General features: G+C 58.3%; 1 protein-coding gene across 3 annotated transcripts; it reads right to left on the bottom strand.

Annotated features, from left to right (window-relative positions):
* Window positions 1-469: 469 nt before the first annotated feature.
* On the bottom strand, window positions 470-21,570 carry L1CAM (L1 cell adhesion molecule). Of its 3 annotated transcripts, XM_040974700.1 has the most exons (29): window positions 21,461-21,570; window positions 13,873-14,062; window positions 9,551-9,565; window positions 9,145-9,250; window positions 8,749-8,951; window positions 7,950-8,072; window positions 7,678-7,848; window positions 7,331-7,442; window positions 7,053-7,237; window positions 6,821-6,952; window positions 6,579-6,722; window positions 6,229-6,340; window positions 5,964-6,130; window positions 5,727-5,883; window positions 5,407-5,531; window positions 5,199-5,309; window positions 4,807-5,004; window positions 4,621-4,691; window positions 4,238-4,460; window positions 3,723-3,838; window positions 3,368-3,569; window positions 3,166-3,288; window positions 2,914-3,084; window positions 2,697-2,816; window positions 2,449-2,604; window positions 2,223-2,357; window positions 2,044-2,116; window positions 1,939-1,950; window positions 470-1,798 (listed from the first exon to the last, which is right to left on the bottom strand). In XM_040974700.1, the coding sequence occupies exons 2-29, from the start codon at window positions 13,946-13,948 to the stop codon at window positions 1,567-1,569; spliced, it is 3,771 nt and encodes a 1,256-aa protein (XP_040830634.1). In that variant the 5' UTR covers window positions 13,949-14,062; window positions 21,461-21,570; the 3' UTR covers window positions 470-1,566. The 3 variants fall into 3 exon arrangements, with proteins under 3 accessions (XP_040830634.1, XP_040830635.1, XP_040830636.1); XM_040974701.1 differs by lacking the exons at window positions 1,939-1,950; window positions 21,461-21,570; XM_040974702.1 differs by lacking the exons at window positions 1,939-1,950; window positions 9,551-9,565; window positions 21,461-21,570.
* Between the last annotated feature and the right edge of the window lie 4,453 nt (window positions 21,571-26,023).

The raw sequence follows: 26,023 nt of genomic DNA on the forward strand, positions 1-26,023 counted from the left end.
CCCCGCATCGGGGACCTGGGATGGCTGGGAGTCTGAGTGTGGCTTCTCCCTTAGTCTCTCCTCTTCCCCCAGACACAAGAAGGAAAGAAGAGAATGTGGAAATAGTGGTCTTACGCACTTTCCTGTAGCCCTTGACCCTTTGAGCCCTAACCAACCATGTAAAGATCATTGAAAACAAAAGTGTTCATTCAAAACCAAACCCAACCAGGGAGGCAAGAGCAGGTGCCAGGCGCAGTGCTGTTTTAGAGTGCTGGAGTGAGGCTGTTCTCAGAGTGGACGACTTAGTGGCTTATACTGTCACAGCTGGAGATCAAGGTCACAGGCACACCCCTCCTTCCTGGTCTGTCCGGACAGATTGGCCCGAGGTCTGCCACAGTGCAACCACAGCCAGGCCCAGGGGTAGCCAAGCGGGGAGCTGCTACTGCACTGGGAGAGAGGTCCAGAGACAGGCGCCTGGGAAAGGAGTGAGAGCCCATGCAGCTGCAGATTTTTATTCGCCTGTTATAGTTCTGATATGTCTGTACATATATAGAGACTTCTGTTTTCTGTGGAGGGCTCTGAACAGACCAAGCGAAGGCATACGGACAGGGGCATAGCCGAGCTGGGAGAAACAATCTCTCCTTGTTCTGTGTCTGCTTTCAATTTTCCTGGGATGGGATCATCAAAGCTAATTGCTCTAAATCCTAGAAACCAGCTAGAGACTCAGACATCTGCCTACGCACTAGGGGCATGTGGGGGAAGGGCCAAGGTACACACTTTCAAAGTCACGGTGTATTTACATTCCCAAGGTGCAGGAAGGACGCCGGGTGGGGGCGGGGGAAGGCAAGGCGCGGGGCTGCTGTCCTGGGCTGTGGTGTGGCCGGTGGCTGAGGCACTGGGCAGGAGACACCGGAAGACGTGTACCCGCTCCGTGCCCAGCGGCGCTAGAGGCCACTTGCACGGTGTCTGGTGGGCACTGAAGGCAGCGTGTGTGTGGAGCTGTGAAAGCCAGCAGCGGCTGGGGCATGCACCTGTGTGTGACACTGCAAGAGTGGGGTCCCTGGGATCTCCAGATGGCCCCCTGCGCACCCGTAAGCAGTCCTCGGCTCGCCTGGAGCCGAGGAGATGGCAAAGCAAAGGGAACAGATGGTGGGGACACCAAATTCTGTCCTCAGTCCCAAGCAGGCTGGCCGGAGAACGGCTGGGGGAGGGGAGGGCACTGCCACAGAGACAGCAGCACGCCCGCCCCTGCCCGATCAGCATCTCAGAGGTGCCTCTCACCACCTTCCTTCCTCCCCCCAAGTAGATGAGCAGAGCAGCACCCAAAGCAGCATGTGCCCAGGATGGGGTGCAGCTGGGTTTTGGCAATCAAGTGGGGGAGCAGGTGGTAAGAAGGGGATTGAGACAGTGAGTTCCTCTCCTCTGCCCCAACTCAAGCTTCACACGGGCCTGCTATAGAGGGGAGGAAGCAGAGAGAGAGGGAGAGAGAATCGCAAGGTCTGGGGCACAAGCCAGGCCCTGCGGAAGGGTGCGCACAGTGGCCTCCAGTTGTCCTGCACCTGTGATTGTGCGGTGAGCCAAGCCTGTTTACTCGAGGGTCACAGCGGGATTGATGGGGGATGCGGCCCCTGAGCTGTCATTGCCCCCTGCCGCTTCCTTCTCCTTCTTGCCGCTGTACTGACCGATGAAGGAGCCGTCTTCATTGAACTGCACGTCCACGCTGCCTCCGTAATCAGCCAGGCTGTCGTCACTGCCCAGGGCTTTGATGTCTCCGTTCAGGGATGGCTGGCTGCTGCCAAAGGCCTTCTCCTCGTTGTCACTGCAGGGCAGACGGATGGGGAGTATGTGAGTAGGATGGCAGCCAAGCTCAGCTGGAGGCACCATCTGCTCAGCCAGCCAAGGGGAGCCCTGGAGCAGCAAGCGTCCAGTGTTGCCTGCCCCAAGCATGCACTGCCTTACCTCTCCAGGGACCTGAGGTCATCCGCAGCATAGAAAACAGAGGCACAGAGTCAGACAGGCAAGGGAAGCTGCAGCCAGGCCGTGCCTGCAGGGCTGCTCGCTCACCTGTACTCGCCAAAGGTCTCGTCTTTCATTGGCCGGGCCTCAGAATCCACCTGCGTGTCCTCCTTATCTTTCACTGTGGGCACACAGGGCAGCCCGGTATCTCTCTCGCCCTGGCAGGCCGCGCTCCCGCGCCCTCCGCCCCCTGTCTTGGCGGCACTGGTCCCCAGCCCAGCGGGTACCTGAGTACTTGCCGCCTTTGCTGCGCTTGATGAAGCACAGGATGACAAGGATGAGGAAGAGCAGAATGATGGCGCTGATGAAGCCGATGAACCAGCCCTCAGTGGCGAAGCCCGCGGGAGGCAGTCTCACACGGCCTGAGGCAATGGCGGGCGGGGCATGAGGAGCCGCTGCGCCACCACACCCCCCATGCTGGCCTCTGCTGGCTGTGTGGGGGTGGGGCCTCACCCGTGCCATTGGTCTTCACGGCCATCTGGTGCAGGAGCGTCTTCTCTTTGAACAGGTGGATCTCGTAGTGGGTGTCAGGCTGCAGGTTCCACTGCGTGTACGAGCTTTGGTTGTAGCTTACATACTGCGGTGGTGGGGAGGCGTCTCCCTTCCCATCTGTACAGGTGACAGCACAGCAGTGGGGTGACCGGGAGACCCACCTCTCTAGAACATGTATCCTGCCCCGCTAGGGACCCCTTTGTGCTCACCGCCCAAGGCTTTGAACAGAATGCGGAAGCCGAAGTTACACTGGCCTTCCTTGGGGGTCCAGGAGATCACACTGTAGTTCTCGCCCGCCATAGCTGAGATGTTGACAAAGTCCGGGGTTCCTGGGGGGTGGGGGTGTGCAGGAGCCACAGAGGGGGGTGGTTTGCAAGCAGCCTGAGCCCTCTCATCAGCCCATAGAGCATAGAGCCCCCAGCTCACCAGACACCGTGGTGCCTCCGTCCCGCACGATGGCTTCACCAGGCCCCTCCCTGGTGGTGGCCTGCAGCTGGAAGCGGTACTGCAGCTTGGGGCTCAGGTTGGTCAGGTTGTGGGCGCGAAGCTCAGGATCCGGGAGGTGAAAAGACAGCTGTTCCTGACCCCCGTTGCCCACTGTGGGGATAGCTAGGTTGGCTTAGGCTGCTAGCCTGCTTGGCCACCCACACCCCTGCCCCCTGCCCCTGCAGCACGCACGGGGGTGGTAGGAGAGCGTATAGCCAGTGAGCACGCCGTTGTGGCTGAGTGGCGGCTTCCAGTGCAGCAGCAGGCTGGTGTCCGACTGGCACTCTAGGTGCAGCGCCTCAGGGTGGCCGGGCACTGTGGGCAGAGACGTGCACCAGTCCTTGCCCACGTGCAGGGCGGAGGGCTGAGGCTGGAGGTGGGGAGCCACACTCACCTCCCTCTGGGGTATTGAATGTGCGTGTGCTGGCAGGGCCCAATCCCCGCCCGTTGAAAGCCTGCACCTCCAGTTCATAGGAGCTGAAGGGTCGCAGGCCACTGAGGATGGCGCTGGTGACGTTTGCGGGCACCACGACATGGCCTTTCTGCACGTGCCTCTTGCTTTGCTTCCTCTGACTACTCGTCCACCAGTAGGTCACCTGCATGGTGCATGGGACACCTCACCGGGAGGAAGGCAACCAGCAGAAACACTCTCCTTGCAACCCCAGGGCTTGCAGGAGAGCCACGGGCAGGTGGCAGCACTATGCCACCCTGGAGAGCCATTCCCTGGATCCCCTGCCTTGAACTCTTACGTTGTAGCCCCGGAGGTGGCCTTTGACCTGGGCCAGGTCCACAGGCAACCAGCTGACCAGCACAGTGCTCGAGTTGATGATCTGCACTTCTTCCAGTTCTGGGCTCACCTGTGGGTCTGCAAACAGCCAGTGAGCTGACAACCAGGCTGCTCTGTGGGCTGGGGTGCTTGGGTGAGGGATAGGCTGTCGGCATAGTGCCAGGGTCTCTACAGGCTGTTTGTTAGACACAGGGGAACCAAGAGCAAAGTTAACCGGTCCCCAATGCAAGTAAGGGAGCGGCAGGAGCAGGCACTTGTCTCAGATCCAGAAGCCAGGCTAAGATGCATGAGGCAGGCAGGCGTTCTCTAGGACCGATCGCACATGGCCCAGCAGGTCACAGGCCATCATTATACTGAGGTTTGCACACAGTTGCTTCTGGAGGTGGGGGTGGTTGTTGTGGGGGGAATAGGTGAAGCATTTGCCTACAACGATGTCAAGTGGGCTCAGCCCCAGGAACGGGCAGCCCTGGTACTCACAGTCCTCGCCCGAGTAGCCAATGACGACCTGGGGCTCCGGGCCCTTGCCCTGGCTGTTGACAGCCTGGACTTTGATCTCATATGGCACAAAGGTGGACGTGTTGGCTACCACCAGGATGGGGTCGCTCACGATTTGCTCATGCCAGGCCCCCTCCGTCCCCACAGGGCGCCACTGCACGCGGTACTGAAGCTGGGGCGCATTCCAGTCCATCCACCGCAGCGGCTGCAAGAAACAGCAGAAGAGGAAGCTGCGCCCCTTCGCCCGCATCCCCTGAGGGTACCCAGCCTCTGTGACCTAGCTCCCCTGTGTCTCACACCACTGCCCCGTTCATAAAAAGCACAGCGCAGCAGCCACCAGTGGAGGCCTGGCCTACGACCCTCACCTTCCACGTGATGATCATGTTGTTGGTCTCATTGCCTTCGCCCTGCACGTCCACAGGGTTTTTCTCCGGGGCTGCAAGGAGTGTATTGATGCATGAGCATGGCAGTCTCCCATCCAAGCTTTGTCCAGGAGGCTTTGGGATGAAAGCCTGGGACATAGGCCCCTTCCAGGCATGCCTGCATCTCACCTGCTTGTGGTGTGACTATAGTCTCGGAAGGCAGGCTCGGCTCCCCAGGGCCGTATTTGTTGATGGCAGTGACCCTAAAGGTGTAGTGGACGTAGGGTGACAGCTTGAGGGTGGTCGATGTCTGGTTCCCGGGCACCTTGCCCAGGCTGTGCCATTTGCCTGGTGCCATTTCCTTGTCCTCAAATTCAATGTCATACTCTGCCAGGAAGCGAGGCAGCAATGGAGTGACCGGGGGGTTTAAGGGAAAGGGTAAGGCTCAGGGAGAGGGAACCCCAGCTCTCCATAAGGAACCTTGAACACACATGCATGCCCCAACAATATGGGCACCCTGGTGCCCAGTCTCTTGAAGAAGGGGGAAGCCAGGAAGAGGGTGTGCTGGCAGGGCGTCTTACTCTCAATGGGGGCGTTGTGGTCTTCAGCTGGGCTCCAGGACAGGCGCACCTGGCTCTGCTTCAGCAGGTGCTGATCAGACAGCTCCAGCCGAGGCACTGGCCCCGGGCTCCCTAGTGGCCAAGCAGGTGCAGAGTGTGGGCCCTGCAGAGCGTGCCTCAACCTGCCCCTCCCAGACCACATCCGCAGCGCACACATGTGTGTACTTACCTACCACCAGCAGCTGTGCTCTGCTTTCCACCTCATCCAGCTCCGTACTGGCCACACAGCTGTAGTTGCCCTGGTCGCTGTAGTCCAGGCTGTAGATGACCAGGCGCCCCTCCTCGAGGAAGTACCTATGGAGGGTCCATTTGTCTCTTGGCTCTCAGCATGCCAGCTGCTCCCTTGCCATGTGGGCTCCTCTCCCCCACCCTTCTCACCACCCTCTCCTCCTTTTGTAGAACCTCCCCCATCAAGGGCTTCCAGTGTGGGTATGCTGCTTTCCCCACTGGGTCCCTTCCACCAAGCCCAGGCTGTGCTGGGGCCCTCACTTGTCACTGTCCCCCAGCTCCTGGAGGTCTCGCCCGTCCCCACGCCAGTTGATGTGGAGCTGCAAGGAAGGGTCGAAGGAAGCCTGACACGTGAATGTCACCTTGGCGCCTTTCTTCTCGATTGTACTGCGGGGCCCCTGCGTAATCTGGGTTGCTTCTGAGGGCAAGGAAGGGGCAAGGCGTCACTGTGATGTTGGCCAGAGCCTGACCCTGCTGGCACTGCAGGCACTGCCTCACCTTTGACCTGCAGGTTTGCCACGATGCTCACGTTGTTCTGGTCATTGGCAGCCTGGCAGAAGTAACGGCCGGTGTCATTGGCCTGGAGGTCCCGGATACCCAGAGTGCCGTTGGCGTAGGGAAAGAAGCGTTCATCCTGAAGCACTGTTGCGCCTTCGTCATCCAGCCTGGGGAGAGCACGGGGCAGGGGATGGGCAGCCCGGCACCGCCACCCAGCCCAGGCACCGCCCCCTCTCCAGCTCCCAGGACTGTGGGAGCCCCTCACCACTGGATGCTGGGCACAGGGGCTCCGAAGGCCTTGCAGAGCAGGTGGGCAGTGCTGCCCTCCACGGCCATGTATGTCTGGTTGTCCCTGGTCAGAATGCGGGCTGGCAGCTCTAGGGGAGGAACAGGGTCAGGAAATGGGCCAGGCCTTGGGGCCACCATGGTCAGAGAAGCACAACTCACCCATGCAGCGCCATACCATCTAAGTGTACATGAGTGCTGGGGCCCCAGCGTATGGCCCGCCTCTTCCCAAAGCCTCCTGAACAAGCCCTCAGGCTAGCACCAGTGGCATCCGGGCTGCGCCTCCGCCATTCCCACCCATCCTGGGTAGCTGTCCTGGCGGTCACTCACGGACTACATAGATGTAGGCATTGGCCAGCAGGACCCCGTGCCGGTTGCGGGCCTCACACTGTGTCACCATGGTGTCACTAGGCTGGGCATTGCTTAGAATGAGGGCGCCATGCTGGATCCGGTATTTCTGGTCCCCAGGCAGATCTGTGTAAGAGCAGGTGGGGCGTCATGAGCTCAGGTGCCCCTCCTCACCTTCCTCTTCCTCCCAGCACCGTGGTGCCTCTCCGTGCAGCCCTGCTCACCATTCACAGGGATCCCGTTAATTCTCCAGGTGACTTCCGGCTGGGGCCTGCCCTGAACTTGGCAGTCCAGGCGGACGGTCTCTCCTGGCCCATACAAATGGCTCTGGGGCTGGTGCAGCCAGTAGGGAGCAGCTACAAAGAAGGGAGAGGTGCTGAGCCCAAGGCTCCCTTTCTCCCAGGGCTAGGCAGTAGGTGTGCCAGGGAGGGTGGGCAGCCACAGGAGGCCCCATACCCTCTACGGTGACATAGTAGGCATGCCGGGCAGCGCCCAGCGAGTTCTCAGCCAGGCAGTGGTACTCGCCGTCATCCTCTTCACCCACATTCAGCAGCTGCAGGGTCTTATTGTGGTTCTGGTAGGTGACGCGGTCAGTCGGCATGGGGCTGCTGGGCCGTAGCCACTTGATGCTGGGTGTGGGGCTGTCCGTGGAAGAAGAGGGGAGAGAAGTCATGCACCCCTTCGCACGGGCGGCCCCAGACTGGCCCGTCAGTGCCCCGGGCAAGCCAACTCACAAGCCCTCTGCGATGCACTCCAGCACCAAGGGCTGACCCTGCAAGGCCACCAGGCGGCTGCTGGAGTTGGTGGGGAAGAGAAGGCGTGGCTTCCTGTCGATCATGCTGTTGGCTGCCAGGAGAGAGAGTGTGGGTGGCCTGGCTCACTCCTCCCTCCTTTTGCAGTCACAGAGCTAGCGCCGGGGAGTCCCCCGATGAGCCCCTAAACTTGTGTTTCCTTGTGCTAAGGGGAGGGCCCCACGTGTGCCCTCACCGCCTGGCTGGGAGGGGCCGGGGAAAGGTGGACACGGGAAGCAAGTGAGCTCTGTGATCAGATGGTACGTGGGTCACAGCTGCAGGGGACTCACTGGCCTTGACGCGGAGGTCAATGGGCTCCTTCTGAATGATGGTCCGGGTGCCAGGGAAGTGGGCATTGCAGATATAGTCAGAGTGGTTGTCTGAGGTGATCACGTTGGCAAAGTAGAGGTTGCCGTTCTGGCCCATTGTCACCCGCTCGTCCTGTCTGATGTGGAGGATCTCTGCGCATGACACATGGAGCAGAGGTCAGGGGCTCCCCCAGGGGACGGCCCTCCCAGCTCCGGCACCCCAAGCCCACACAGCAGCCCTCGCTGGCACCCACTGCTGTTCATCCAATAGATCCGCAGTGGCTCGGCACTGGGCGGGGGGTTGCAGGGCAACACGACCGATTCGCCTTCCTCCACCTCCACGGGTTTCACGTTCTCCTTTGGCCACTTAGGGGCCCCTGGAAGAGACAGAGGGGCTGACTCCGTCCTGAGCAAGGCAGCACGCAGGCAGGGGAGGGCAGGAAGCTGGAGGCCAAGTGGCCGGCAAGGGTTAAGCCGCCATGCTTCTCCCCAAAGAAAAGCTGAGGAGGGGAGGCTGAGGTGCAGCAGTGGGGGAGGGACAGCCTGGGAGCCACAGACCCTTCCATCATCCTGACATGGAAACTATGGCAACGGTTCCCAGGGTAACCAGAGGGGTTGTTATGGGAGGCAGAAAGCTCAGGGAGGATGGAGCATGGTGGGAAAACCCCAGGGAAAGGGCTGCTCAGAAAAAGACCCAGCCCAAGATCAGGACGGAGAGAGGGAGCTAGCCAAACGAGGTCTGAGTTGAAGACAAGAGGGGAAAGCAGCGGGGTCAACAGAAAAGGTGGGTCATGGGCACACACAGGCCTGGGAGCGATGGGGCAGGAAACAGGGACAGAGCAGTGAGTGGGGCAGAGGCGGGAGGGGGCAAATGAGCACTGAGGCGGGTCACCTGTTGCAAGCCCCCCACCGCTGCCCCAGGTGAGCACCAGACAGGGCACCAAAAGGAAAATGGTGAGAGCTGAACAGAGAGCAGGCATGGCTGGGTGAGGGCCGGCAGTGCACCTGTTGGGGAACAGCAGCTCCCCGTGCGCACCCCCTGCAGCGACATACCCTCGGCCATGAGCTGGATCTCGTGCGACATGGCTGTGCCCAGCTTGTTGCTGGCAAAACAGCGATAGACGCCCTGGAAGCGCTGGGGGAAGTTGCTGTTGTTGCCCATGATGGTGAAGGAGCCAGAGTGGGGCGCCTGGTACACAGTCACTCCCAGTTCCTCCTCGGGCTTGAAGTGGACACCATCCCGTGTCCAGCGGAACCTGTGTGCGCAAAATACCTTGGCACCTGGAGTAGGCACTGGCTTGCAGAACTGACAGCAGCCAGTAGTTCCAGGACAAGACAAAGACTCAGTGCCATGAGGGAGGTCTGCAACCTCGACTCAGAAGTTAGGGGGCCACGGAGTCATAAGAGCTGGAAGCTGGGGGGGCTTGTCAAAGGGCAAAGGTCACTCACTCCACTTCTGGTTTGCCACTGGCTTCACACTTGAGGCTGATGTCATCTGTGGGGAAGACGACCAGGCGTCGTGGAGACTGTTCGGTGATGACTGGTGGCTCCATGACTGGGGACACAGTAGGGAAAAGCAGTGGTGAAGGAAGCATCTGGCTAGCCTCATAGCCCCTACCCCATCCCGTCGTGGGAAGGGAAAGAACTAAACAGAAGCTTGTGGGGTTGGAAAGTGGGGGCGGAAGGAGAAAAGGATACAGAGCCAGTTAGGGATCCTGGCAAACAGGTGACTAAAACAAAAGCAGGTGAGAGAGGCCACACAAAGAGTACCACACAGTTGAGAGGACCTAGGATGGGCCCGACGCCTGCATGGCCTTGGCCTTCTGACATATAGCCTCCCCCTGCCACAACTTACCACGGTATCCTTCATCTGAGCCATCCAGGCAGCCAGGGAGAGAAGAGAGAGGTGGTGACAGGCAGCCTGGGCGGGGCCCATGCACAAACGCAGCAAGAGACCCAGGATGGACTAACATGGCTCCCCCGGGTTAGGCCAGGGACCCGGGGGAGCCACAGAAGTCAGGCCAGGCCAGGGGAGCCGCAGAAGGCCCCGGAGAGCAGGGAAAGGGTAAGAAAAAAAAACACAACAACAACAATAACAACAACAAAAAACTGCTCCGGAAGGGCCTACGGAACGGCCCCTGCCCCTTGCCTGAAGCCAGGGCGCCCTGCCCACTCCTAATCCAATTAAGAAGCTCGTTGTTTTCAATTACCCAGGCCCAGTGTGCAGAGCCCTCCTCTCCTCCCCTCCTGCTCCAGGCCCTCCCAAAGGGCCTCTGCATGGGAGTTTTCAAGACACAGACCACCCCCTGCCCCACCCTTCTTCCTCTCAGGCATCCCTCCCCCTCCCTGGGGCCGAGGCCAGAGTGCCAGCCCCAGCCCTGGGATTCAGCCCTACAGAGGCCAGAGAAGGAGGAAGAAGGGGGAGGGGACTGACGGGCTACTGTTGACAGCTTTGTCTCAGCAGACGACCTCAGTATAAGGGTCCAGGAAGGGAGGTGGGGGGCTCCCGGGGGACGAAGTGGCAGGGAAGGGGCTGGGGAGGGGCCAGGGAAGGGGCTGGGGAGGGGCCAGGCTGGCTGCTGGAGCCAGAATGACACAGAAAACCAACTGAGTGGAAGAAGCAGAAAGCAGACAAAGGGGGAACAGTGAGAGAAAGGATGGGAAGGACGCTTCCTATGGGGAGCTGCCTGGCTAGTCCCTGGACCACACCAGGACCACCAGTCAGTGCTGGTTGATGTCCCAGGCAGCCTGGGAACCACTGTGGGCTCTTGCCTACTCCTCCCTCCCCAACTTACAGTCTTCGTGTAATTCTTCCCTGCCCCTGACACTTACAGATGCTCTGCTGTGCTGGCTCACCGGTGCCTCTGGTAGAAAGGCAGCCCCTGAAAAGCACTGATTGCCTTGCAGAGGGATGGGAGACAAGTCAGCCTGGGGACACTCCTGGGGATGGCCTGGGATGTGCTGCCACAGTGGCTGTGGCTACGTGGCTGTGTTTTGCCTGACTCCACCTGCAGGCTTCGTTCTGCGTGTTTCCTTTTCCCCTAGGAGTACTGTGTTGGACACCCACTGCTCTGTGTGTGGATGACTATGTCTGGGTTTAAAAACTTCATTTGGGGAATTGGCACTGTGACATAGCGAGTAAAGCTGTCATCTGACATGCCAGCATCCCATAAGTGTGCCCGTTGGAGTCCCACCTGCTCTACTTCTGTTCCAACTCCCTGCTAATGCACCTGGGAAAAGCAGGTGGAAGATGGCCCAAGTCCTTGGGCCCCTGTCACCCACATGAGAGATTGGAAGAAGTTCTTGGTTTTACCCTGGTCCAGCACTTGGGGAATAAACCAACAGATAGAAATTCTGTATCTTGGGGCCCGGTGGCGTGGCCTAGTGGCTGAAGTCCTCGCCCTGAACGCTCCAGGATCCCATATGGGCACCGGCTCTAATCCAGGCAGCTCCACTTCCCATCCAGCTCCCTGCTTGTGGCCTGGGAAAGCAGTGGAGGATGGCCCAATGCCTCAGGACCCTGCAGCATGTTGGAGACCCGGAACAAATTGCTGGTTCCCAGCTTCAGATTGGCTCAGCACAGGCCATTGTGCTCACTTGGGGAGTGAATTATCAGATGGAAGATCTTCCTGTCTCTCCTCCTCTCTGTATATCTGGCTTTGTAAAAAAAATTAAATAAATCTTAAAAAAAAAAAAAGAAATTCTGTACCTTGGGCCCAGTGTGCTAGCCTAGTGGCTAAAGTCCTTGCCTTGCATGCGCTGGGATCCCATATGGGTGCCAGTTCATATCCCGGCTGCTCCACTTCCCATCCAGCTCCCTGCTTGTGGCCTGGGAAAGCAGTGGAGGATGACCCAAAGCCTTGGGACCCTGCACCCATGTGGGAGACCTGGAAGAAGCTTCTGGCTTCAGATCAGCTCAGCTCCAGCCATTGCAGCCACTTGAGGAGTGAACAAGCAGAAAGCTCTTTCTCTCTGTCTCTCCTTCCCTCTGTAAGTCTGACTTTCCAATATAAATAAATAAATAAAATTTAAAATAATAAATAAAAACTTCATTTGGGGGCAAATATTGTGTTGTAGCAGGTTAAGCCACATCTTAGGTCACCCACATTTCATAGCAGAGAACCTGGTTCGAGTCCTAGCTACTCTATACTTCTGATCCAGGTTCATCCTAAACACCTAGTCTGAGAGGCAATGGATGATGACCCAAGTCCTCGGGTTCCTGCCATCCCACACGGGACATGTGGCTAGGGTTCTAGGTTCTTCACTTTGGCGTGATCTGTATTCAACTCTTGACCTCCACAGGTATCGGGGAGTGAACCAGTGGATGAAAGATCTGTCTCTCCCCATCTGTGTCACTCTGACCTTCAAATAAATACATAAATTTTAAAAAGCCTTCACACGTGTACTGTTATTTCTGTTTGTGTGGCGTTTGGTCGCATGTGGAGATCTGCCTACCAGCAGTGGGTGACTACAGATCTCCATGCTGTGTGTTTTTTTTTTTTTTAAGATTTATTTTATTTTTATTGGAAAGGCGGATATACAGAGAGGAAAGACAGAGAGGAAGATCTTCCGTCCAATGATTCACTCCCCAAGTGAGCGCAATGGCCGATACTATGCCGATCCGAAGCCAGGAGCCTCTTCTGGGTCTCCCACGCGGGTGCAGGGTCCCAAAGTTTTAGGCCGTCCTCGACTGCTTTCCCAGGCCACAGGCAGGGAGCTGGATGGGAAGTAGAGCTGCCTGGATTAGAACCGGCGCCCATATGGGATCCTGGCACGTTCAAGGCGAGGACTTTAGTCGCTAGGCCACCGCACTGGGCCCATCCAAGCTGTGTTTATGGGGGCATCCTCAGTGTTTGTCCTGTTAGCCCCTTTTCACTTCCTCTAAATGCTGACTGTCTTCCCCCAGCATGGTAAGTGCCTCCCAAGTTCACATCCTGGCATAAGTTTCTTCTGGGCACTCAGTCTCCCTCACCCCATGACACCCTGTGAAATGTGCTGACAAGGCCCACCAGGATCTGTTAGAACAGTGGGTTTCCAGTCTTTCATATGTAAGAGAAAATGCCATTGCAGTAACAATACCTGCCATGTGCTGACAGCCTCATTCACAAATATACAGACCAGTAATTAAAAGCAATATTGCATGCATACATTTCTCTGTATCAGAAATCAGAGTCACAAATATCCCCTCAATCAATCATAACCACATACAATCACACATACGAATACAGTGTATGGGACTCACAAGTAAACACAAATACTCAAGCTTAATCTCCTCCAAACACCCATACCTACCATTGACCTCCCACAAACCCTAGAAACCCAGATACATGCTCCTGCAGTTCCACCACCACATTTGCACCAAATAATTATCCAGAAGCATCTGGAAGGATACCAGACTACACCCATGTATTTGTTCCTGTCTCAGTTTAAACATGGAGTTACAAATGGTCGAAGGTGGGATCACATGTCAGAAGGGCAGGCAAGTGCCCAGCACAACAGCCTAGCAGCTAAAGTCCTCATCTTACATGTTCTGGGATCCCATATGGGTGCCGGTTCTGATCCCGGGGGCTCCACTTCCCATCCAGCTCCCTGCCTGTGGCCTGGGAAAGCAGTCGAGGACGGCCCAAAGCCTTGGGACCCTGCACCCGTGTGGGAGACCCGGAAGATGCTCCTGGCTCCTGGCTTCAGATTGGCTCAGCTACAGCCATTGTGGCCGCTTGGGGAGTAAATCATCAGAGGGGAGATCTTCCTCTCTGTCTCTCCTCCTCTCTGTATGACTTTCCAATAAAAAAATAAATAAATCTTTTAAAACTAAGGGCAGACAAACTTGAATAGAAGCCTCTGCAAGAGCTGGCTGAGGCCTGAAAACACGCCCACTCTGTGCCTGACACACCCTTGGTGGGACTGGCAGAGGACAGGTGAAAGAGGGCCAAGACCAAGAGCGCAGCTGATGCCGCTGTCCACGGTACTGAAACGCCTCAGGGCTTGTGCCCAACCACTGTCCATGGTGCTGACACACCCTGTGCATCCAAAACCTCCTGGGTCCCTCCAGCCCACCCTAAATCCCAGGAAAGGAGGGAGAGATTGCAGAATGGGGAGAAGGTAAGGTGGAAGAAGATAAAGAGTGGACCAGCTCAGCAGTAAAGGGAGGTGCTGAGACTGCCATCAGCTACTCACATTCCTTGGGGATCTGGATGAGCAGACAGGGGCTGCATAGCAAGAGAGGCCACACATACCGCAGCGCCACGATCATTTTTCCGGCAGTGCCAGTGGCTTGGCACAGCACAGAAGGTCTGGTTTCGTTCAGGCTCTCACCGGAGGGAAAGGGCTGATGGGTGGCTTGGGGCGGGAGCTGCAGGTGGAGGCACTGGGAAAGGGGAGAAGGGAAGGGAAGAGTGGAGAAAGAGGAATGGATGTTAGTGACTAACATCTGGGCGAACCCAAGCTCCTGGCTCCACCCACAGATCCGCCCACAACTGGCCAGTTTTGCTAGCCCTGCCTCCACCACCCCACCCCACCATGGAGGCAGAAACCTGGCTGAGACTGCTCTTGCAGGTTGCCTTTCATCACCTCCCTGTTGTGCACACTCTCCCTGCCAGCTGCCTCCTCAGCACCAACTTGTTGCCCCCATCAGCTCCTCTGTGCTTGCCACAGGGCACTCGGTGTGTACTGTTACCATGTGTGTCTGGATTTGACTGTGAGCAGGTGTCCATGGGAATGTGTGTGCGTGCAGCCATCATGAGGCGTGTGATGTAGCACGTCTGCTAGCTGTGTGCTAAAAATCCCTTGTGTCTTCTACCTCTGCGTGAACACCCAACTATGTGCACACACATATGCAGAACAGAGCTAACTGACCCCTAGGTGCGGTGCAGAGCTAAAATGCTGATAGAAAGGCTTTGCAAGGGGTGGAGAGATGAGTAAGTAAATGGCCCCAAGATGGATGTGCTCCAGAGAACAAATTCACTGAAAGGAAAAAAGGGGGAGGGAAGCCAGCCATCAGGACTCAGTAGAAGGAAGATGGAAGGAAGGAGGCCAGCATATCCCTGTTGCCCTGAGTACCCTTGGGTATAAGAGAGGTGATTGTGGCCTGGAAAGATGCTCTAAGCCAGCAGTGGTTAGGACAGGGGTCACGGAATGCTCGGGGACATTTCCCCAGTGTCCCTTACGGAGTGTCTGGCAGTACTAGTTTATGAGTATTTTCCTGGGTCTTCAGGGTTAAACTGATGACCACCCCTGCTGCCCTTGTCACAGTGTGGAGTTGAGCCTCCAGGCAAAACATCAACAGAATAGGTGCAGTGGCCTCAGATCTGTCAGAAGGGAACCAAGCGGGATGCTCAGACCACTGTGTGCCAGGGGTGACCTGGGAAGCATGGCCATGCAGCAGGCCACCTGGGCCCTGGGAGCAGGGAGTCAGGACCACTTTCCACCACTGGAGCTAGGTTGCATGGTCCCCCTCCCCCCAGAGCCAGTGTGAGCAAGTGGTCCCCAGGGGCCAGACTTCAAGGCCTGTAGGAAGCAGTAGGGGACTGAGATCAGAGAGCAGGCGATCAAGCAGTAGCCTTGGGAGCCTGGGCAAGCAAAAGGGAGAGGAGGAGGGGAGGGAAAGTGCAGTAAGGGGCTGCTGGGGGAAGGATGCTCCTCCAGAGAGGAAGCTTGAGGGCTGTGTGTCAGCCTGTGGTACTGGCTCCTCCATGTATCCTCCAAGTCTAGCTTCCCAGAACGGTGTCCCACATGTACCCACAGGGGACATGCAATAGTTCCAACCCTCCAGTCCCCTCCTCTGTCCCATCCAACTGCCTCTAGCTTCACATGCAGCCTGCTGGTATTTGGCATGCAACTTGGCTCCACCCTGGGTACTCGGTGACAGGCAGGAAGACAACAGAAGGCTGAGAAATCCCTGACAGCTGGGAGGGGCTCCCCCTCCGCTCCTCCCAGTGCTGCGATGCCTCTAATCTCTGCCCACCCCTCAGGCAATGACAGAGCAAGCAGCTAAGATTGTCAGCTCAGCAGCACCCCCCCCCCCCCCGCACCGCCCGTCAGCATCACCAAGGGCAAAGGAGCTACAGATGGAGCCAGAGACAGGTCTGCCAAAGGTGACAGACAGGGTGAGAAAGGAGGCAGGAGGAGCTGCAAGAGAAGCTGAGCAGTGGGGCGAGAGAAGGGGCAGAGGAAACAAAGGGCGCCCAGACGGAGCTGCTAGGGAGAGCAGAGCCCAGGCACCACAGAAAAGGGGAGGGACACAAAGCAGAGCGGCAACAGCAAGCTTGCCTGCGACCCATGAGGGCTGGGCCCCCGGAAGTGCACCCACTGTCACAGCACCCCGTCCCCAAGTGGTGTACCACACGAGGGGCTGTGAAGGGTGGGAGAAGGGTATAGACAAGCCCAGGGGGCGTTTGGAGGCTTGGACTCAAGGTTGGATGGAGGAGCAGGGCAGAGGGACCTGGAGGGAGACGAAGTCCCGCAGCAGCAGCAGCAAGTCCCTGCCCACTTGTGGCACTGCTGCCAGGCAATGGTTGTAAAACAAGATGAATGGCCCACTGCTGGCATACCCCAGCATGCCAGGGAGCAGGTGGAAACCCTGCAGAGAGAGGGAGGGGTGGAGGGGGAGAAGCCGCTAGAAGATCCCAGCGGATCCTTGTAAAATTAACAGCCGCCCCATGGAGGGGGGGCAGGGAGTGAGAGGTGCACACGCATCCACAAGCATCACCACGAGCATGTGTGGGTATGGGTGTGTTCGCGTGGCTGGCTGTGTACAAAGGCGAACTGCATGCAGGTGGGTCCAGCCCCAAATTCATCCTCACCAAGTACATGGGACTCATACACACACACATGCAGACATACACAAATACACATATATGTATAGACACACATACATACACCAAGCAGGCAGGGACACAGGGCACAGCAGCAGCCCAGGGGCCCAAGGATGGGAGAGCAGGGGCAGGTCCATTTGGCACTGAGGGGGCTCCATGCAGGGCTCTCTGCTTTGCCACCGAAGTAGGCTCTGGGGAGGAGCCAGGGAGGTCGTGGAGCCCGCAAATGGCATAGGCGCCACCAGCTCCCAGGTCCTGCCCAAGAGCCTTCTCCAACCCGAGAACGATCAGGTGCTGCTGCACTGTCTCTGCCGGGAATGTCGGGCACTAGAAGGCAGTGTGGGAGGGGCTCTTTGTGCCCGTTAGGGGGTGTGGCAGTGTGGAAGTCACCTGCACCCTTGCACTGCATCCCTTAAAGGCCTTTCCTTGCCCTCTTCCCCGCCCTCTACCCGGGCTGGCAGGTTTCCATGGTGATGGAGCACAGCTCAGCTCTCTCTGCTGGCAGGAGAGGCTTACGGGGAGTTGATTGGATTACTTCAGTAATGCAGGAAGGAAGCTCCTGGAGACAGCCTCCAGGGTAGCTGGAGGCCCTAAAGGGTGCTTCCCGCCTCACCCCTCCCTGTGCCCACCTGGCACTCTGGTCTCCAAGGCAACCCAGCCAGCTCACCTGCCCGGTGCATTCTTCTTGGGCACATTCTCCTTGAGCGGTGGGGGGAACACCTGGGCCTTTGCGAGTGGGAGCACAGCGTTACCCTGGCCCACCACACTGCACTGAGTGCATTCGCGACCAGAGCACAGCACACCCGAGGGACTCCCCAAGCGCTTCTCCACAGGCGGGGTCAGGTGAGGAAACTGAGGCTCAGAAAAAGACGCCATAGTGTTTTGAGTTGCAACGCTGGCACTGGTGCTCACTACAGGTGAGGTTCAAGACAAGATCCTGAGGTTCCTAAAGCCACCCCTCCCCTCAGAGCCTATTTGCCAAGCAGATGGTAGGCAATGGGGGCAAGAAGGGAATACACCCTTTGGACGCAGAGCACGTAGAAGTGGGATGTGACCAACGGCACGTCCTAGGTCTCAGGTCACAACAGGAGCCTGGCTACAGACCATGCCTGCACGGAAGGCCAATTCCTTTGCTTGCAGACGGCTGGGCTGGGTTAAGCCTCCCCCACCCCCAGTTCACTCAGACCCCTTTCTTGAGCCCACAGGCCTCCTAGAAGGCCCTTCAATGCAGTCAGAGCTCAAGGAGTGCAAGGGCTGCTCTGCTGTACTCAGGGCAGATGGAAGGCAGCGAGCGGAGGCGTCGGGCTTCCCAGAGCCTGAGAAAGTAGTGGGTGGCACAGGGGCTTCGCCAATGAGTCAATGACAGTGAGCAACATCTGTGAGGGGCTTCCGGAAACAGACCTACAGAGCTGGAGGAGCAAAGCTGCAGAACCTGCAGCCAACGCGGGCCCTCATCTTGAGGTGTGCCAGCCATACCCATCCATCCAGGACACCTGGTGAAAGTGTGTTGGGGGCCTGGAAACAGCTCAGTCCCGGACAGGCTCCCCACTCGCCAAGGGCAAGAAGGACACAGGAAGCCTAGGGCAGACAATGCTGCCTCTGTGCTCCACAAGGCCTTGGCATTCCTAAAGCATGAAGAAAGGCGGCTGGGGAGGGGGCCGAGGCCGTGATCCTGCACTGCAGCCACAGGCCTGGCTGGCCTCCATCCCAAGGAAAGCAACCACCGCCCTTGGCCCCACCCCTTCCCAACACTGGTCCTGCTGGGGCATTTGAGGGCTCCACGTGGTCATGGGGAGGACCCACATGTGTACCCACACTCTTTCCAGCATGTGCACATGTGCAACCAGATATGTACTCCACACACATGCAAATAAGAATGCTACAAGATATGTGTGTGTGCGCGCACACACACACGCCCCAGCCTGCCAGCCCTCCCATGCAAATCTCAACCAGTTTGTCTTCTCCTTACATCACCTGGTGCTTTAGATAGGAGCCTGCCACACTTTAGCACCATGAACATGGACAAGTGCATGGAGCGTGCCATGCTCCTGCCCCACCCAAGCCCCAGCTGACACAGCTGCTGCCCTACTGGGTTTGTGACCAGAGCCGGGCTGGGCCTCCTCTGTGGCTTTCCAACCTGGAAAGGGCCAAGGTGAACTCCTGAGGCCTTGGGTGAGGGGCACTGGACAAAGAAAAGCTTCTAGAAAGGCCATCAGCCTGGCCCCTCCCCCAGCTCTCTCCTTTCCTTCCAGCCACAGTCCTTAGGAAGCCACAAAGACCCTGTTGATATCTGGTGGCAGCCTAGCCACACAGGCTACTTCCCGTTGCTGGCTGCCAGGTATCCCCTCCATTCTCCAGGTCCCCACCTGGAGTGTGGAGCCCCAGGAAGGAGAAAATGGTCTCTCTCTCATACACACACACACACACACCCAGTGTTGGGGCTTGCTGCTTTGTGGGAGGCCTCTAGAAAGGGAAGGGCTTCAGGCAATAGGGGAAAAGCTCAGACACTAAAAGGGGGAAGCAGAGTGAAGTAGCTCTGCATGCGGGAAGGGTGGGGCACCGGCACCCCACTCGCATAACAGGTCACCCCTGTGGGAGAGGAGGGGGGCAGTTAACAGGAACAATGCCAACAAAGGGGATGTGCAGCATGAGGCAAGTCACCAGAAGTGAGAGTACAAGAGAAACAGACAGAAAGAGAGAGACAGACAGACAGACAGACAGACAAGTGGGCAGGGGCAGGGCAGGTGGCCACCAGCTTTGGATCCCAAAGTGGGAATTCGGAACAGCTGCCTCTCCTGTTGTTCCCATCGCACGCTTGGCTGGCATCCCCACCCCGGCATCCTCTCCGCAACCCCACCTTTTCTCCCAGACCTTGGCGGGGCTCGCTGGTGCTGCAGGCCATGGCCTAAATAGCCAGACTGAGCTGCAGCACCAGGCCACAGCACCCTCACTGACTGGGCGGGGACTGTGTGTCTTGAAAGGAAACTTAACAATCAGTGAGTATGCGCCTCATGTGACAGTCTGAAAAAGCTAGGGCAACTGTCATTAGGAAATAGGCAATATGGCAGCAGGCAAAACTGCCTGTTCTGCCCCTCCCCTGCCAGTCTTGGGGCCAAGTGCATGCCAAGGAAGGCACCTGCCACAGGAATCAATAGCATGGGTGAGGGAGTGGAGAGAATGCCAATCAGGGCATCTGGCTAACTGGAGTACACTGGTCCAAGACCATCATTCACGCTGTCTTCCTTTCCCCTTCACATAGAAATAAGTAAATAAATAAATAAATAAAACCGACTCCAGACCTACCCCAGGAGAACGAACAGGGTGCAGATACACGTGCCCCCAGTGAATGGCAACCCACCCGCAGGCTGCTGGGCACAGCCCCACCCCCTGGGGCTCTGCAGGGGGCTAAGGCGGCACTGAGGGAGGAGCCTCTTGAGGAGACTTGTAGCGAAGCAGGGAGGCCGCCAGCGCTTCCCTGTGGGTGGCCAGATCACCAGCACTGCTTAATTTCTTTTGTTCTTTGCTGTGGTAACTCGAGACGCTTTCCTGGCAGCATCACCTACCCACCCTAACAAGCACGGAAAGACACTGGGGCTGTAGCCAGGGAGGTGGGCAGGGTCCTGCTCCGACCCTGCCAGGAACTCGCCATGTGGCAACAGCAGGAGCCTGAAGGAGTGGCAGCCGCACGGCTCACAGGTGCTGACGCTGCTGGGGTGTTTTGCCAGCTGAAGGGCTGGGCAGGGGGAGTCCCAGCAGGCCAAGTAGAATGCCCTCAGCACAGCCACCCAACAGGGGACCATTGCAGTGGCCACAGGCGGAAGGTCTGGCTGGACCCAGTCACTGTCACAGCCACATGAGTCAGCAGAGATAGCCCTGGCTTGTCCAGAAGCCCCTGCCCTCTGGGTGGCGTCAGCCAGAAGTAGGGCACGCACCTACAGGGATGTGCCAGGCTGCAGCACCTCCCTGGGGCAAGCGGAGCCTGTGCTGGGTGTCCCCTGTCAGCCCTGCCAATCAACTGCCCTAGGAAGGAGGGACTAGAGGCTGAAGCCCTCATCTAAGTGCTAGGGACAGGGAGACCCGCAGTGAGACAGGGCCAGGGCCCCAAGCAATCTTGCTGTCCTGAAGGTCCTGGCCCTGAGCCAGTGAGACCCTCGGCTCACCTCCACCGTGCAGGCAAGGCTCACGTCCTGCAGCTGCACGCCAGTCGGTGCCCCAACCGGCCTCTACCCTGTCCCGGAGACGCTCCGGGAGTCTTGGTAGGGCTGTGGGGCCTCGGGCGCTCCCGCGGCCCGAGTCTGGCCCTGCAACAGGGGCCGGGGGGGGGGGTGGGGGTGCCCCGGCTGGAATTTGGAAAGCAACCGAACAAAGCCCTCCGCATTCGGGCTGGAGGAGCAGCCAGCGCCCCATTCGGTTCCCTCCCCTCCCCCCAATGCTAGGGCAGGTTAGTCCCGTTTCTCTCCGCCACGTTGGGACCCGGATTGCCAGGCAAAACAGGGCCCGGTTCTGGGAGCTAGGGGCAACCACGCCCAGGGCCACACCCCACAGCGGCCGGTGTGAGGCGTTTGGACGCGTTCTCGCCTCCCTTCTGCTAGGCGCGCGCACACCTTTGGGGACACGCCGTGTTCTGCCCTACCTGGGCACCCAAACCCTGTCTGACCGCCCGCCTGCATGTCTCAGGACCCTCCCAGGTCCGTACTAAGGGCACCGCCCGGGCTCCCTCTCACCTACGGGGCTCCGGCCCCCGGCCTTCCTACCCCGCCCCGCTCCCGTCCTCGGTGCCCAAAGTCTACGTGCCGGCATGGGTGGGGCTCCAGGGCAGCCGCCCGGAACCACCCGCACGGCCGTGCGGTGCTCCCTCCCGGCCCCCGCCCGGGCCAGGGATGGGGCTGGGGACGCGGCGGGTAGGAGCCGCGGTCGCAGCCCCGGCGGCGCGGCTGGTGGGGCCGCCTTACCTGCGCTGCAGCCGCCGCTCGGGCTTGGCCGCCCAGCCTCCGCGCACGCCGGCCTCGGACTCGCCGCCCGAGCGCGTCTGCGAGGCCGATGCCGCTGCGGCGGCGGCGGCGGGGCGGGGGCGGGGCGGGGCGGGCGCGCACGGGGGAGGGGGAGGGGAGTGAGATCACCTCCCGGCCCCCGGCCCCGCCCCGCCCCCGCCCCGCCTGGCCGCCGACCCCCCGGCGCGCGGGCCAGGGACTCCCTCGGTGCTCCCCTCCTGCAGCTCCAAACGGGTACCCCCCCTTCCCGCTCCCAGTTGTCCCCCGACCGACAGTGTCGCAGACGGAGCGCTCCCCGCCAGGGAACCCCGGCCGAGGAGGCTCGGCCTGGCGTCGGCCCTGAGGACCTGGGCTCCGCAGTGGAGAAGGGAGTGGACCGGGACAGCGGATTGCCCCCTCGCCAGCCCGCACCTGGCCCAGGAGGCCACCTGCCCGGCACCAAATGCGACGTGCTCCGGGCCGCGCCCTGCTCCCTCGCGCGTGGACCCTCCGCCAAACCCTTCCCTGCCCGTCTCAGACGCCCGGTCCCGGGCCTTCCTAGAGGGGCGCGGACGGCGAGGCATAGGCGACGCCCGGGGACAGGGGTCTCGGAAGGAGGTGCCTTCCGGCTGCCACTCCCAAGTCCTCACGTTGGCGCCGGGTTCCCCAGGCCCGGTGTCATATTTCTTTGTCCTGAGGACTGGCCTCGGTCCGACCTTTCCCACCATCCCTGCTAGGAAGGCGCCAGGGGACTGTGACCTACCAGCCCAGGCGAGACGAGGCAGAGGGGGCAGGGATTCCAGGACGCAACTAGCTGGCCCCGGCCTCGGGGCAAGGAAGGCCCAGGGCCCAGATGGCAGATTGCAGCCCTGCTGGCCACGGTATTTTTATGGGCATGCCTGTGCCCGCTGAAGCGTCCCGAGGCCTGGCCTTGGCCTCCTGAGTGCCCCCAGGGGTGCAGGATCCCTCCCGGGGAGCATAGCTGGTCTCCTGACCTGGACTCATGCCCCTTTTGGACCACCCACTCCCCAACTCCCATTGCATGAAAGGGGCTGCTGGGGGTCGTCTCTCTTGGATGGGAGGACATACAAGATGAAGGCTGTGTAAAGGGCTGGAAGACAGTCAAGGGGGTGGAACAGCCCACTACCACCTGCGGCGCCACTTGGCCCAGCACCTGGAGACAGCCCACCCTGGCCGTGAGGCTGGGGGCCCTGAGCTGGGCCGGGGGGAGGGATTTTCCATGAAGCATTAAGCTGTAGTCCACTTCCTGCCCGCAGTGATCCGGGCTCAGATAGGCTACTCTGGTAGCAGGCCACAACTTCTCCCCTTCCCCCCTGAAGTTCCCAGCTTTTTCCTTATCCCCAGCTTTCCTTATCTCCTTGATCTAGCCTAGAATTTCATGCTGATTTCCACGATGCCTTCTATAGGGGCAAAGCCAGAAGGGACTAGAATTCATTTAGTATACACGTGCGATGCATAATGAAGGGTTCCATGTCTCTTTAAACCAAGAAAAAAAATGCCACTTGCTGTTGTGCTCAGGGTGCCCCCCCAGCTTAGCCTCACCTTAGGGACCCAGCGTGGCCAGAGTCACTTGCTCTCCAGGAGCTCATCACAGGCACACAACTCAGGCTACTGTGCCTGACCCAAGGTCACATAGAGGGCAGATGGGCCAGCTGGGGCTAGAGCTCCCCACTGTTGAACGGCTGCGCCCTTGCTCTGTTCTGCACACCCACCTAGATGGACCCATGGGAGCCCAAGCAGCGAGGAGAGAGGCCTTCAACAGGGGGTGGGGGGCAAGAAGACAGTGGGCCCCTGGCCTCATGAGCGCCACGTGGCTCCCCGCTCCTTCCCCTCTCCGTGTGCTCACAGCTTAGGTGTCCTCTGAGCTCCGCTTTACTTTCATCCAGCCTCACAATTCTTACATATATGTGTGTGTGTATAAGTGTAATTCACACAGCATGAAATCTGTCCTCTTGAGGTATACAGCCATCTTCACACTTCCACGTGCCTCTTTGTTCATATATATATGTGTGTGTGTGTACACATTTAGATTGAAACAGATATTGAAAGGCATATATATATTAAAAGGCAGAGGTAGAGCGAGAGACAGAGAGATCTTCCATCTGCTGGTTCACTCCCCAAGTGGCCACAATGGCCTGGAGCCAAGCCGATCAAAAGCCAGCAGCCAGGAGCTTCTTTGGGGTCTCCCACGTGGGTGCAGGGTCCCAAGGACTTGAGCTATCCTTTGCTGCTTTCCCAGGACATAAGCCGGGAGGGCTGGCAGGGGAGTGGCCACATGGCCAGGAGCCCAGGCAGAGGTGGATCAGAAGTAGAGCCACTAGGACATGAACTGGTGGCCATATGGGATGCTGGCACCCCAGTTACAGATCCACCAATACCTGCTTCTCACATGCCTCTGCAGCCCATCACTGCCCCTGTAGTGTTCTCTGGCCCCAATGATCTGATGTGTTTTCTAGAACTTCCTACAAGTGTGTCATAGAGTTTATGCTCTTTTTTTCTGGCCTTTATACTGCAGCATAACTTTTGAGATGTGTCCAAGTTGTGTGTGCCTATATGCCCCTGCTCCTTTCCATTGCTGAGTACTATTTCATTGTTTGACTGCATGCTAGGCTGTCTAGTACCCTGCCCACTAAGTGACAGTGGGGTTGTTTGCAGTTTTCTCGCAGCCGCATGACGCTGTTCACAGCACGCATGGCCAGGCTTCCGAGGGAATCTGTCAGGAGCGTGCTGATGGGTTGATTCAGTTGTCTGTCATCCATACGTACGATGCAGTTGCTAACATGTGTGATGGCCACTGTTCTATTTGGCATTATTTATGCCAGGCTATCAGGGGCCTGGTCTTCCCCTGCTCTCCTACTTCCTGTCCCAGTGCCCACTGTGCGTTAAGGGAGGATGCCAAAATCATCAAGGAGAAATCAGCCACTGGTACCCACAGGCCCAGCCAGTGGGAGGCCACACTGCATCTTGTTCTTGAGAGCTTGTCTCAAAGCATTTGAGGAGTCCCGGCTGTGGTTGTCTTCATTCAGCTGCCACAGTCTTGACTCCTCCCTGGGAGGAATGATGCCCAGTCAGCCTGCCCTAGGATAGGGTAGACCCGGCTCACTCCGGGTCATGCACAGGGGCCCCAGGCACTTGGGGCACAGCTGCCACAGTGTCCTGCCAGCTCACTGCCTGCCTCCAACACACCACCCATCCAGGTTGCTCTGCGTTCCCTCGCTGTCACATCCCTCCATGGCCCGGATAGTGCATCTTGTCGATCTGCTGCAGTTTCTCATTAAAGCGCACTCGGTGGGAATGAGGGAGATGGGCAGGGCTGGCAGGGGAGTGGCCACGTGGCCAGGAGCCCAGGCAGAGGTGCCCAGCTGTGCTGTGGGGAGCCAGGACTCTCTGCTCACCCCACTTGCCCCTACTACTTCTGTACCCACCATGAAGCGCCATCCTCTGCTGTTTCCCCAGGCCACAAGCAGGGAGCTAGATGGGAAGCAGAATAGCCAGGACACGAACCGGCGCCCATATAGGATCCCAGCAGATGCAAGGTGAGGATTTAGCCACCAGAAAACATGGCGCCAGGTCCAGGAAAACATCTTTGTAAAAAGGAACAATTCCAGGGTTGGCGCCATGATGTGGTAGGCTAATCTTCCACCCTGCGACACTGGCATTCTATATGGGGCCGGTTAGCCTCCCAACTGCTCCACTTCCCACCCAGCTCCTTAGTAATAGCCTGAAAAAAGATGGCCCAAGTGTCTGAGCACCCATGTGAGAGATTTGGAAGAAGCCGGTTTCAGACCAGTTCTTTGGGGAGTGAACCAGTGGATGGAAGGTCTTAGTCTCTCCTTCTCTGTGAAATCTGCTTTTCCAATAAAAATAAATAATTCTTTAAATGTGAATAAGTAAATGTCAACAGATAAAAAGATCTACAACATACAGTCGATCCCTATGATGGAGTATTATTCAGCCATAAAGTGGAATAAGGTTTTGGGTCCAATGCCAACAGCTCATGGGTTGGATCCTCGCCTTGCATGCGTCAGAATCCCGAATGGGCACCGGTTCTTGTCCCAACTGCTCCACTTCCCTTACAGCTCCATGCTTGTGGCCTGGGACTATATTGGCCTGAACATACAGAACGATTAAAAGTGCCAAACTCCCTCTCCCACCAACCGCACCTTTATATATATGTATGTGCATGCGAAAGAGTAAGAGAGAACAAAGAAGTAGACAGAGACAGTTGCCATCCACTGGTTCACTTCTCAACTGGGAGTCAGAACTCGATCAAAGTGTCCCACATGGGCACGTGGGTGGCAAGTGTCCCATCACTGAGCCCTAGCCTGTGCCTCCCAGGAACTGCATGAGCAGGAAGTCAGAATCGGGAGCTGGAATGGGGGCTCCAACTCAGGTACTCCAGTGTAGGATGCAGGCATGAGATAGAACGAGAGGCAGACTGGTACTATAAGCATGGTTTCACCCACTGCACCACACTGCCAGCCCCGGTAGCAGCCGTCTTAATTGCAGTTTCAATTCCTAGGC

This window comes from Ochotona curzoniae, unplaced genomic scaffold (genome assembly GCF_017591425.1).
Source record: "Ochotona curzoniae isolate NIBS_2020 unplaced genomic scaffold, NIBS_Ocur_1.0 contig_2469, whole genome shotgun sequence".
Taxonomy (NCBI): Eukaryota; Metazoa; Chordata; class Mammalia; order Lagomorpha; family Ochotonidae; genus Ochotona; species Ochotona curzoniae.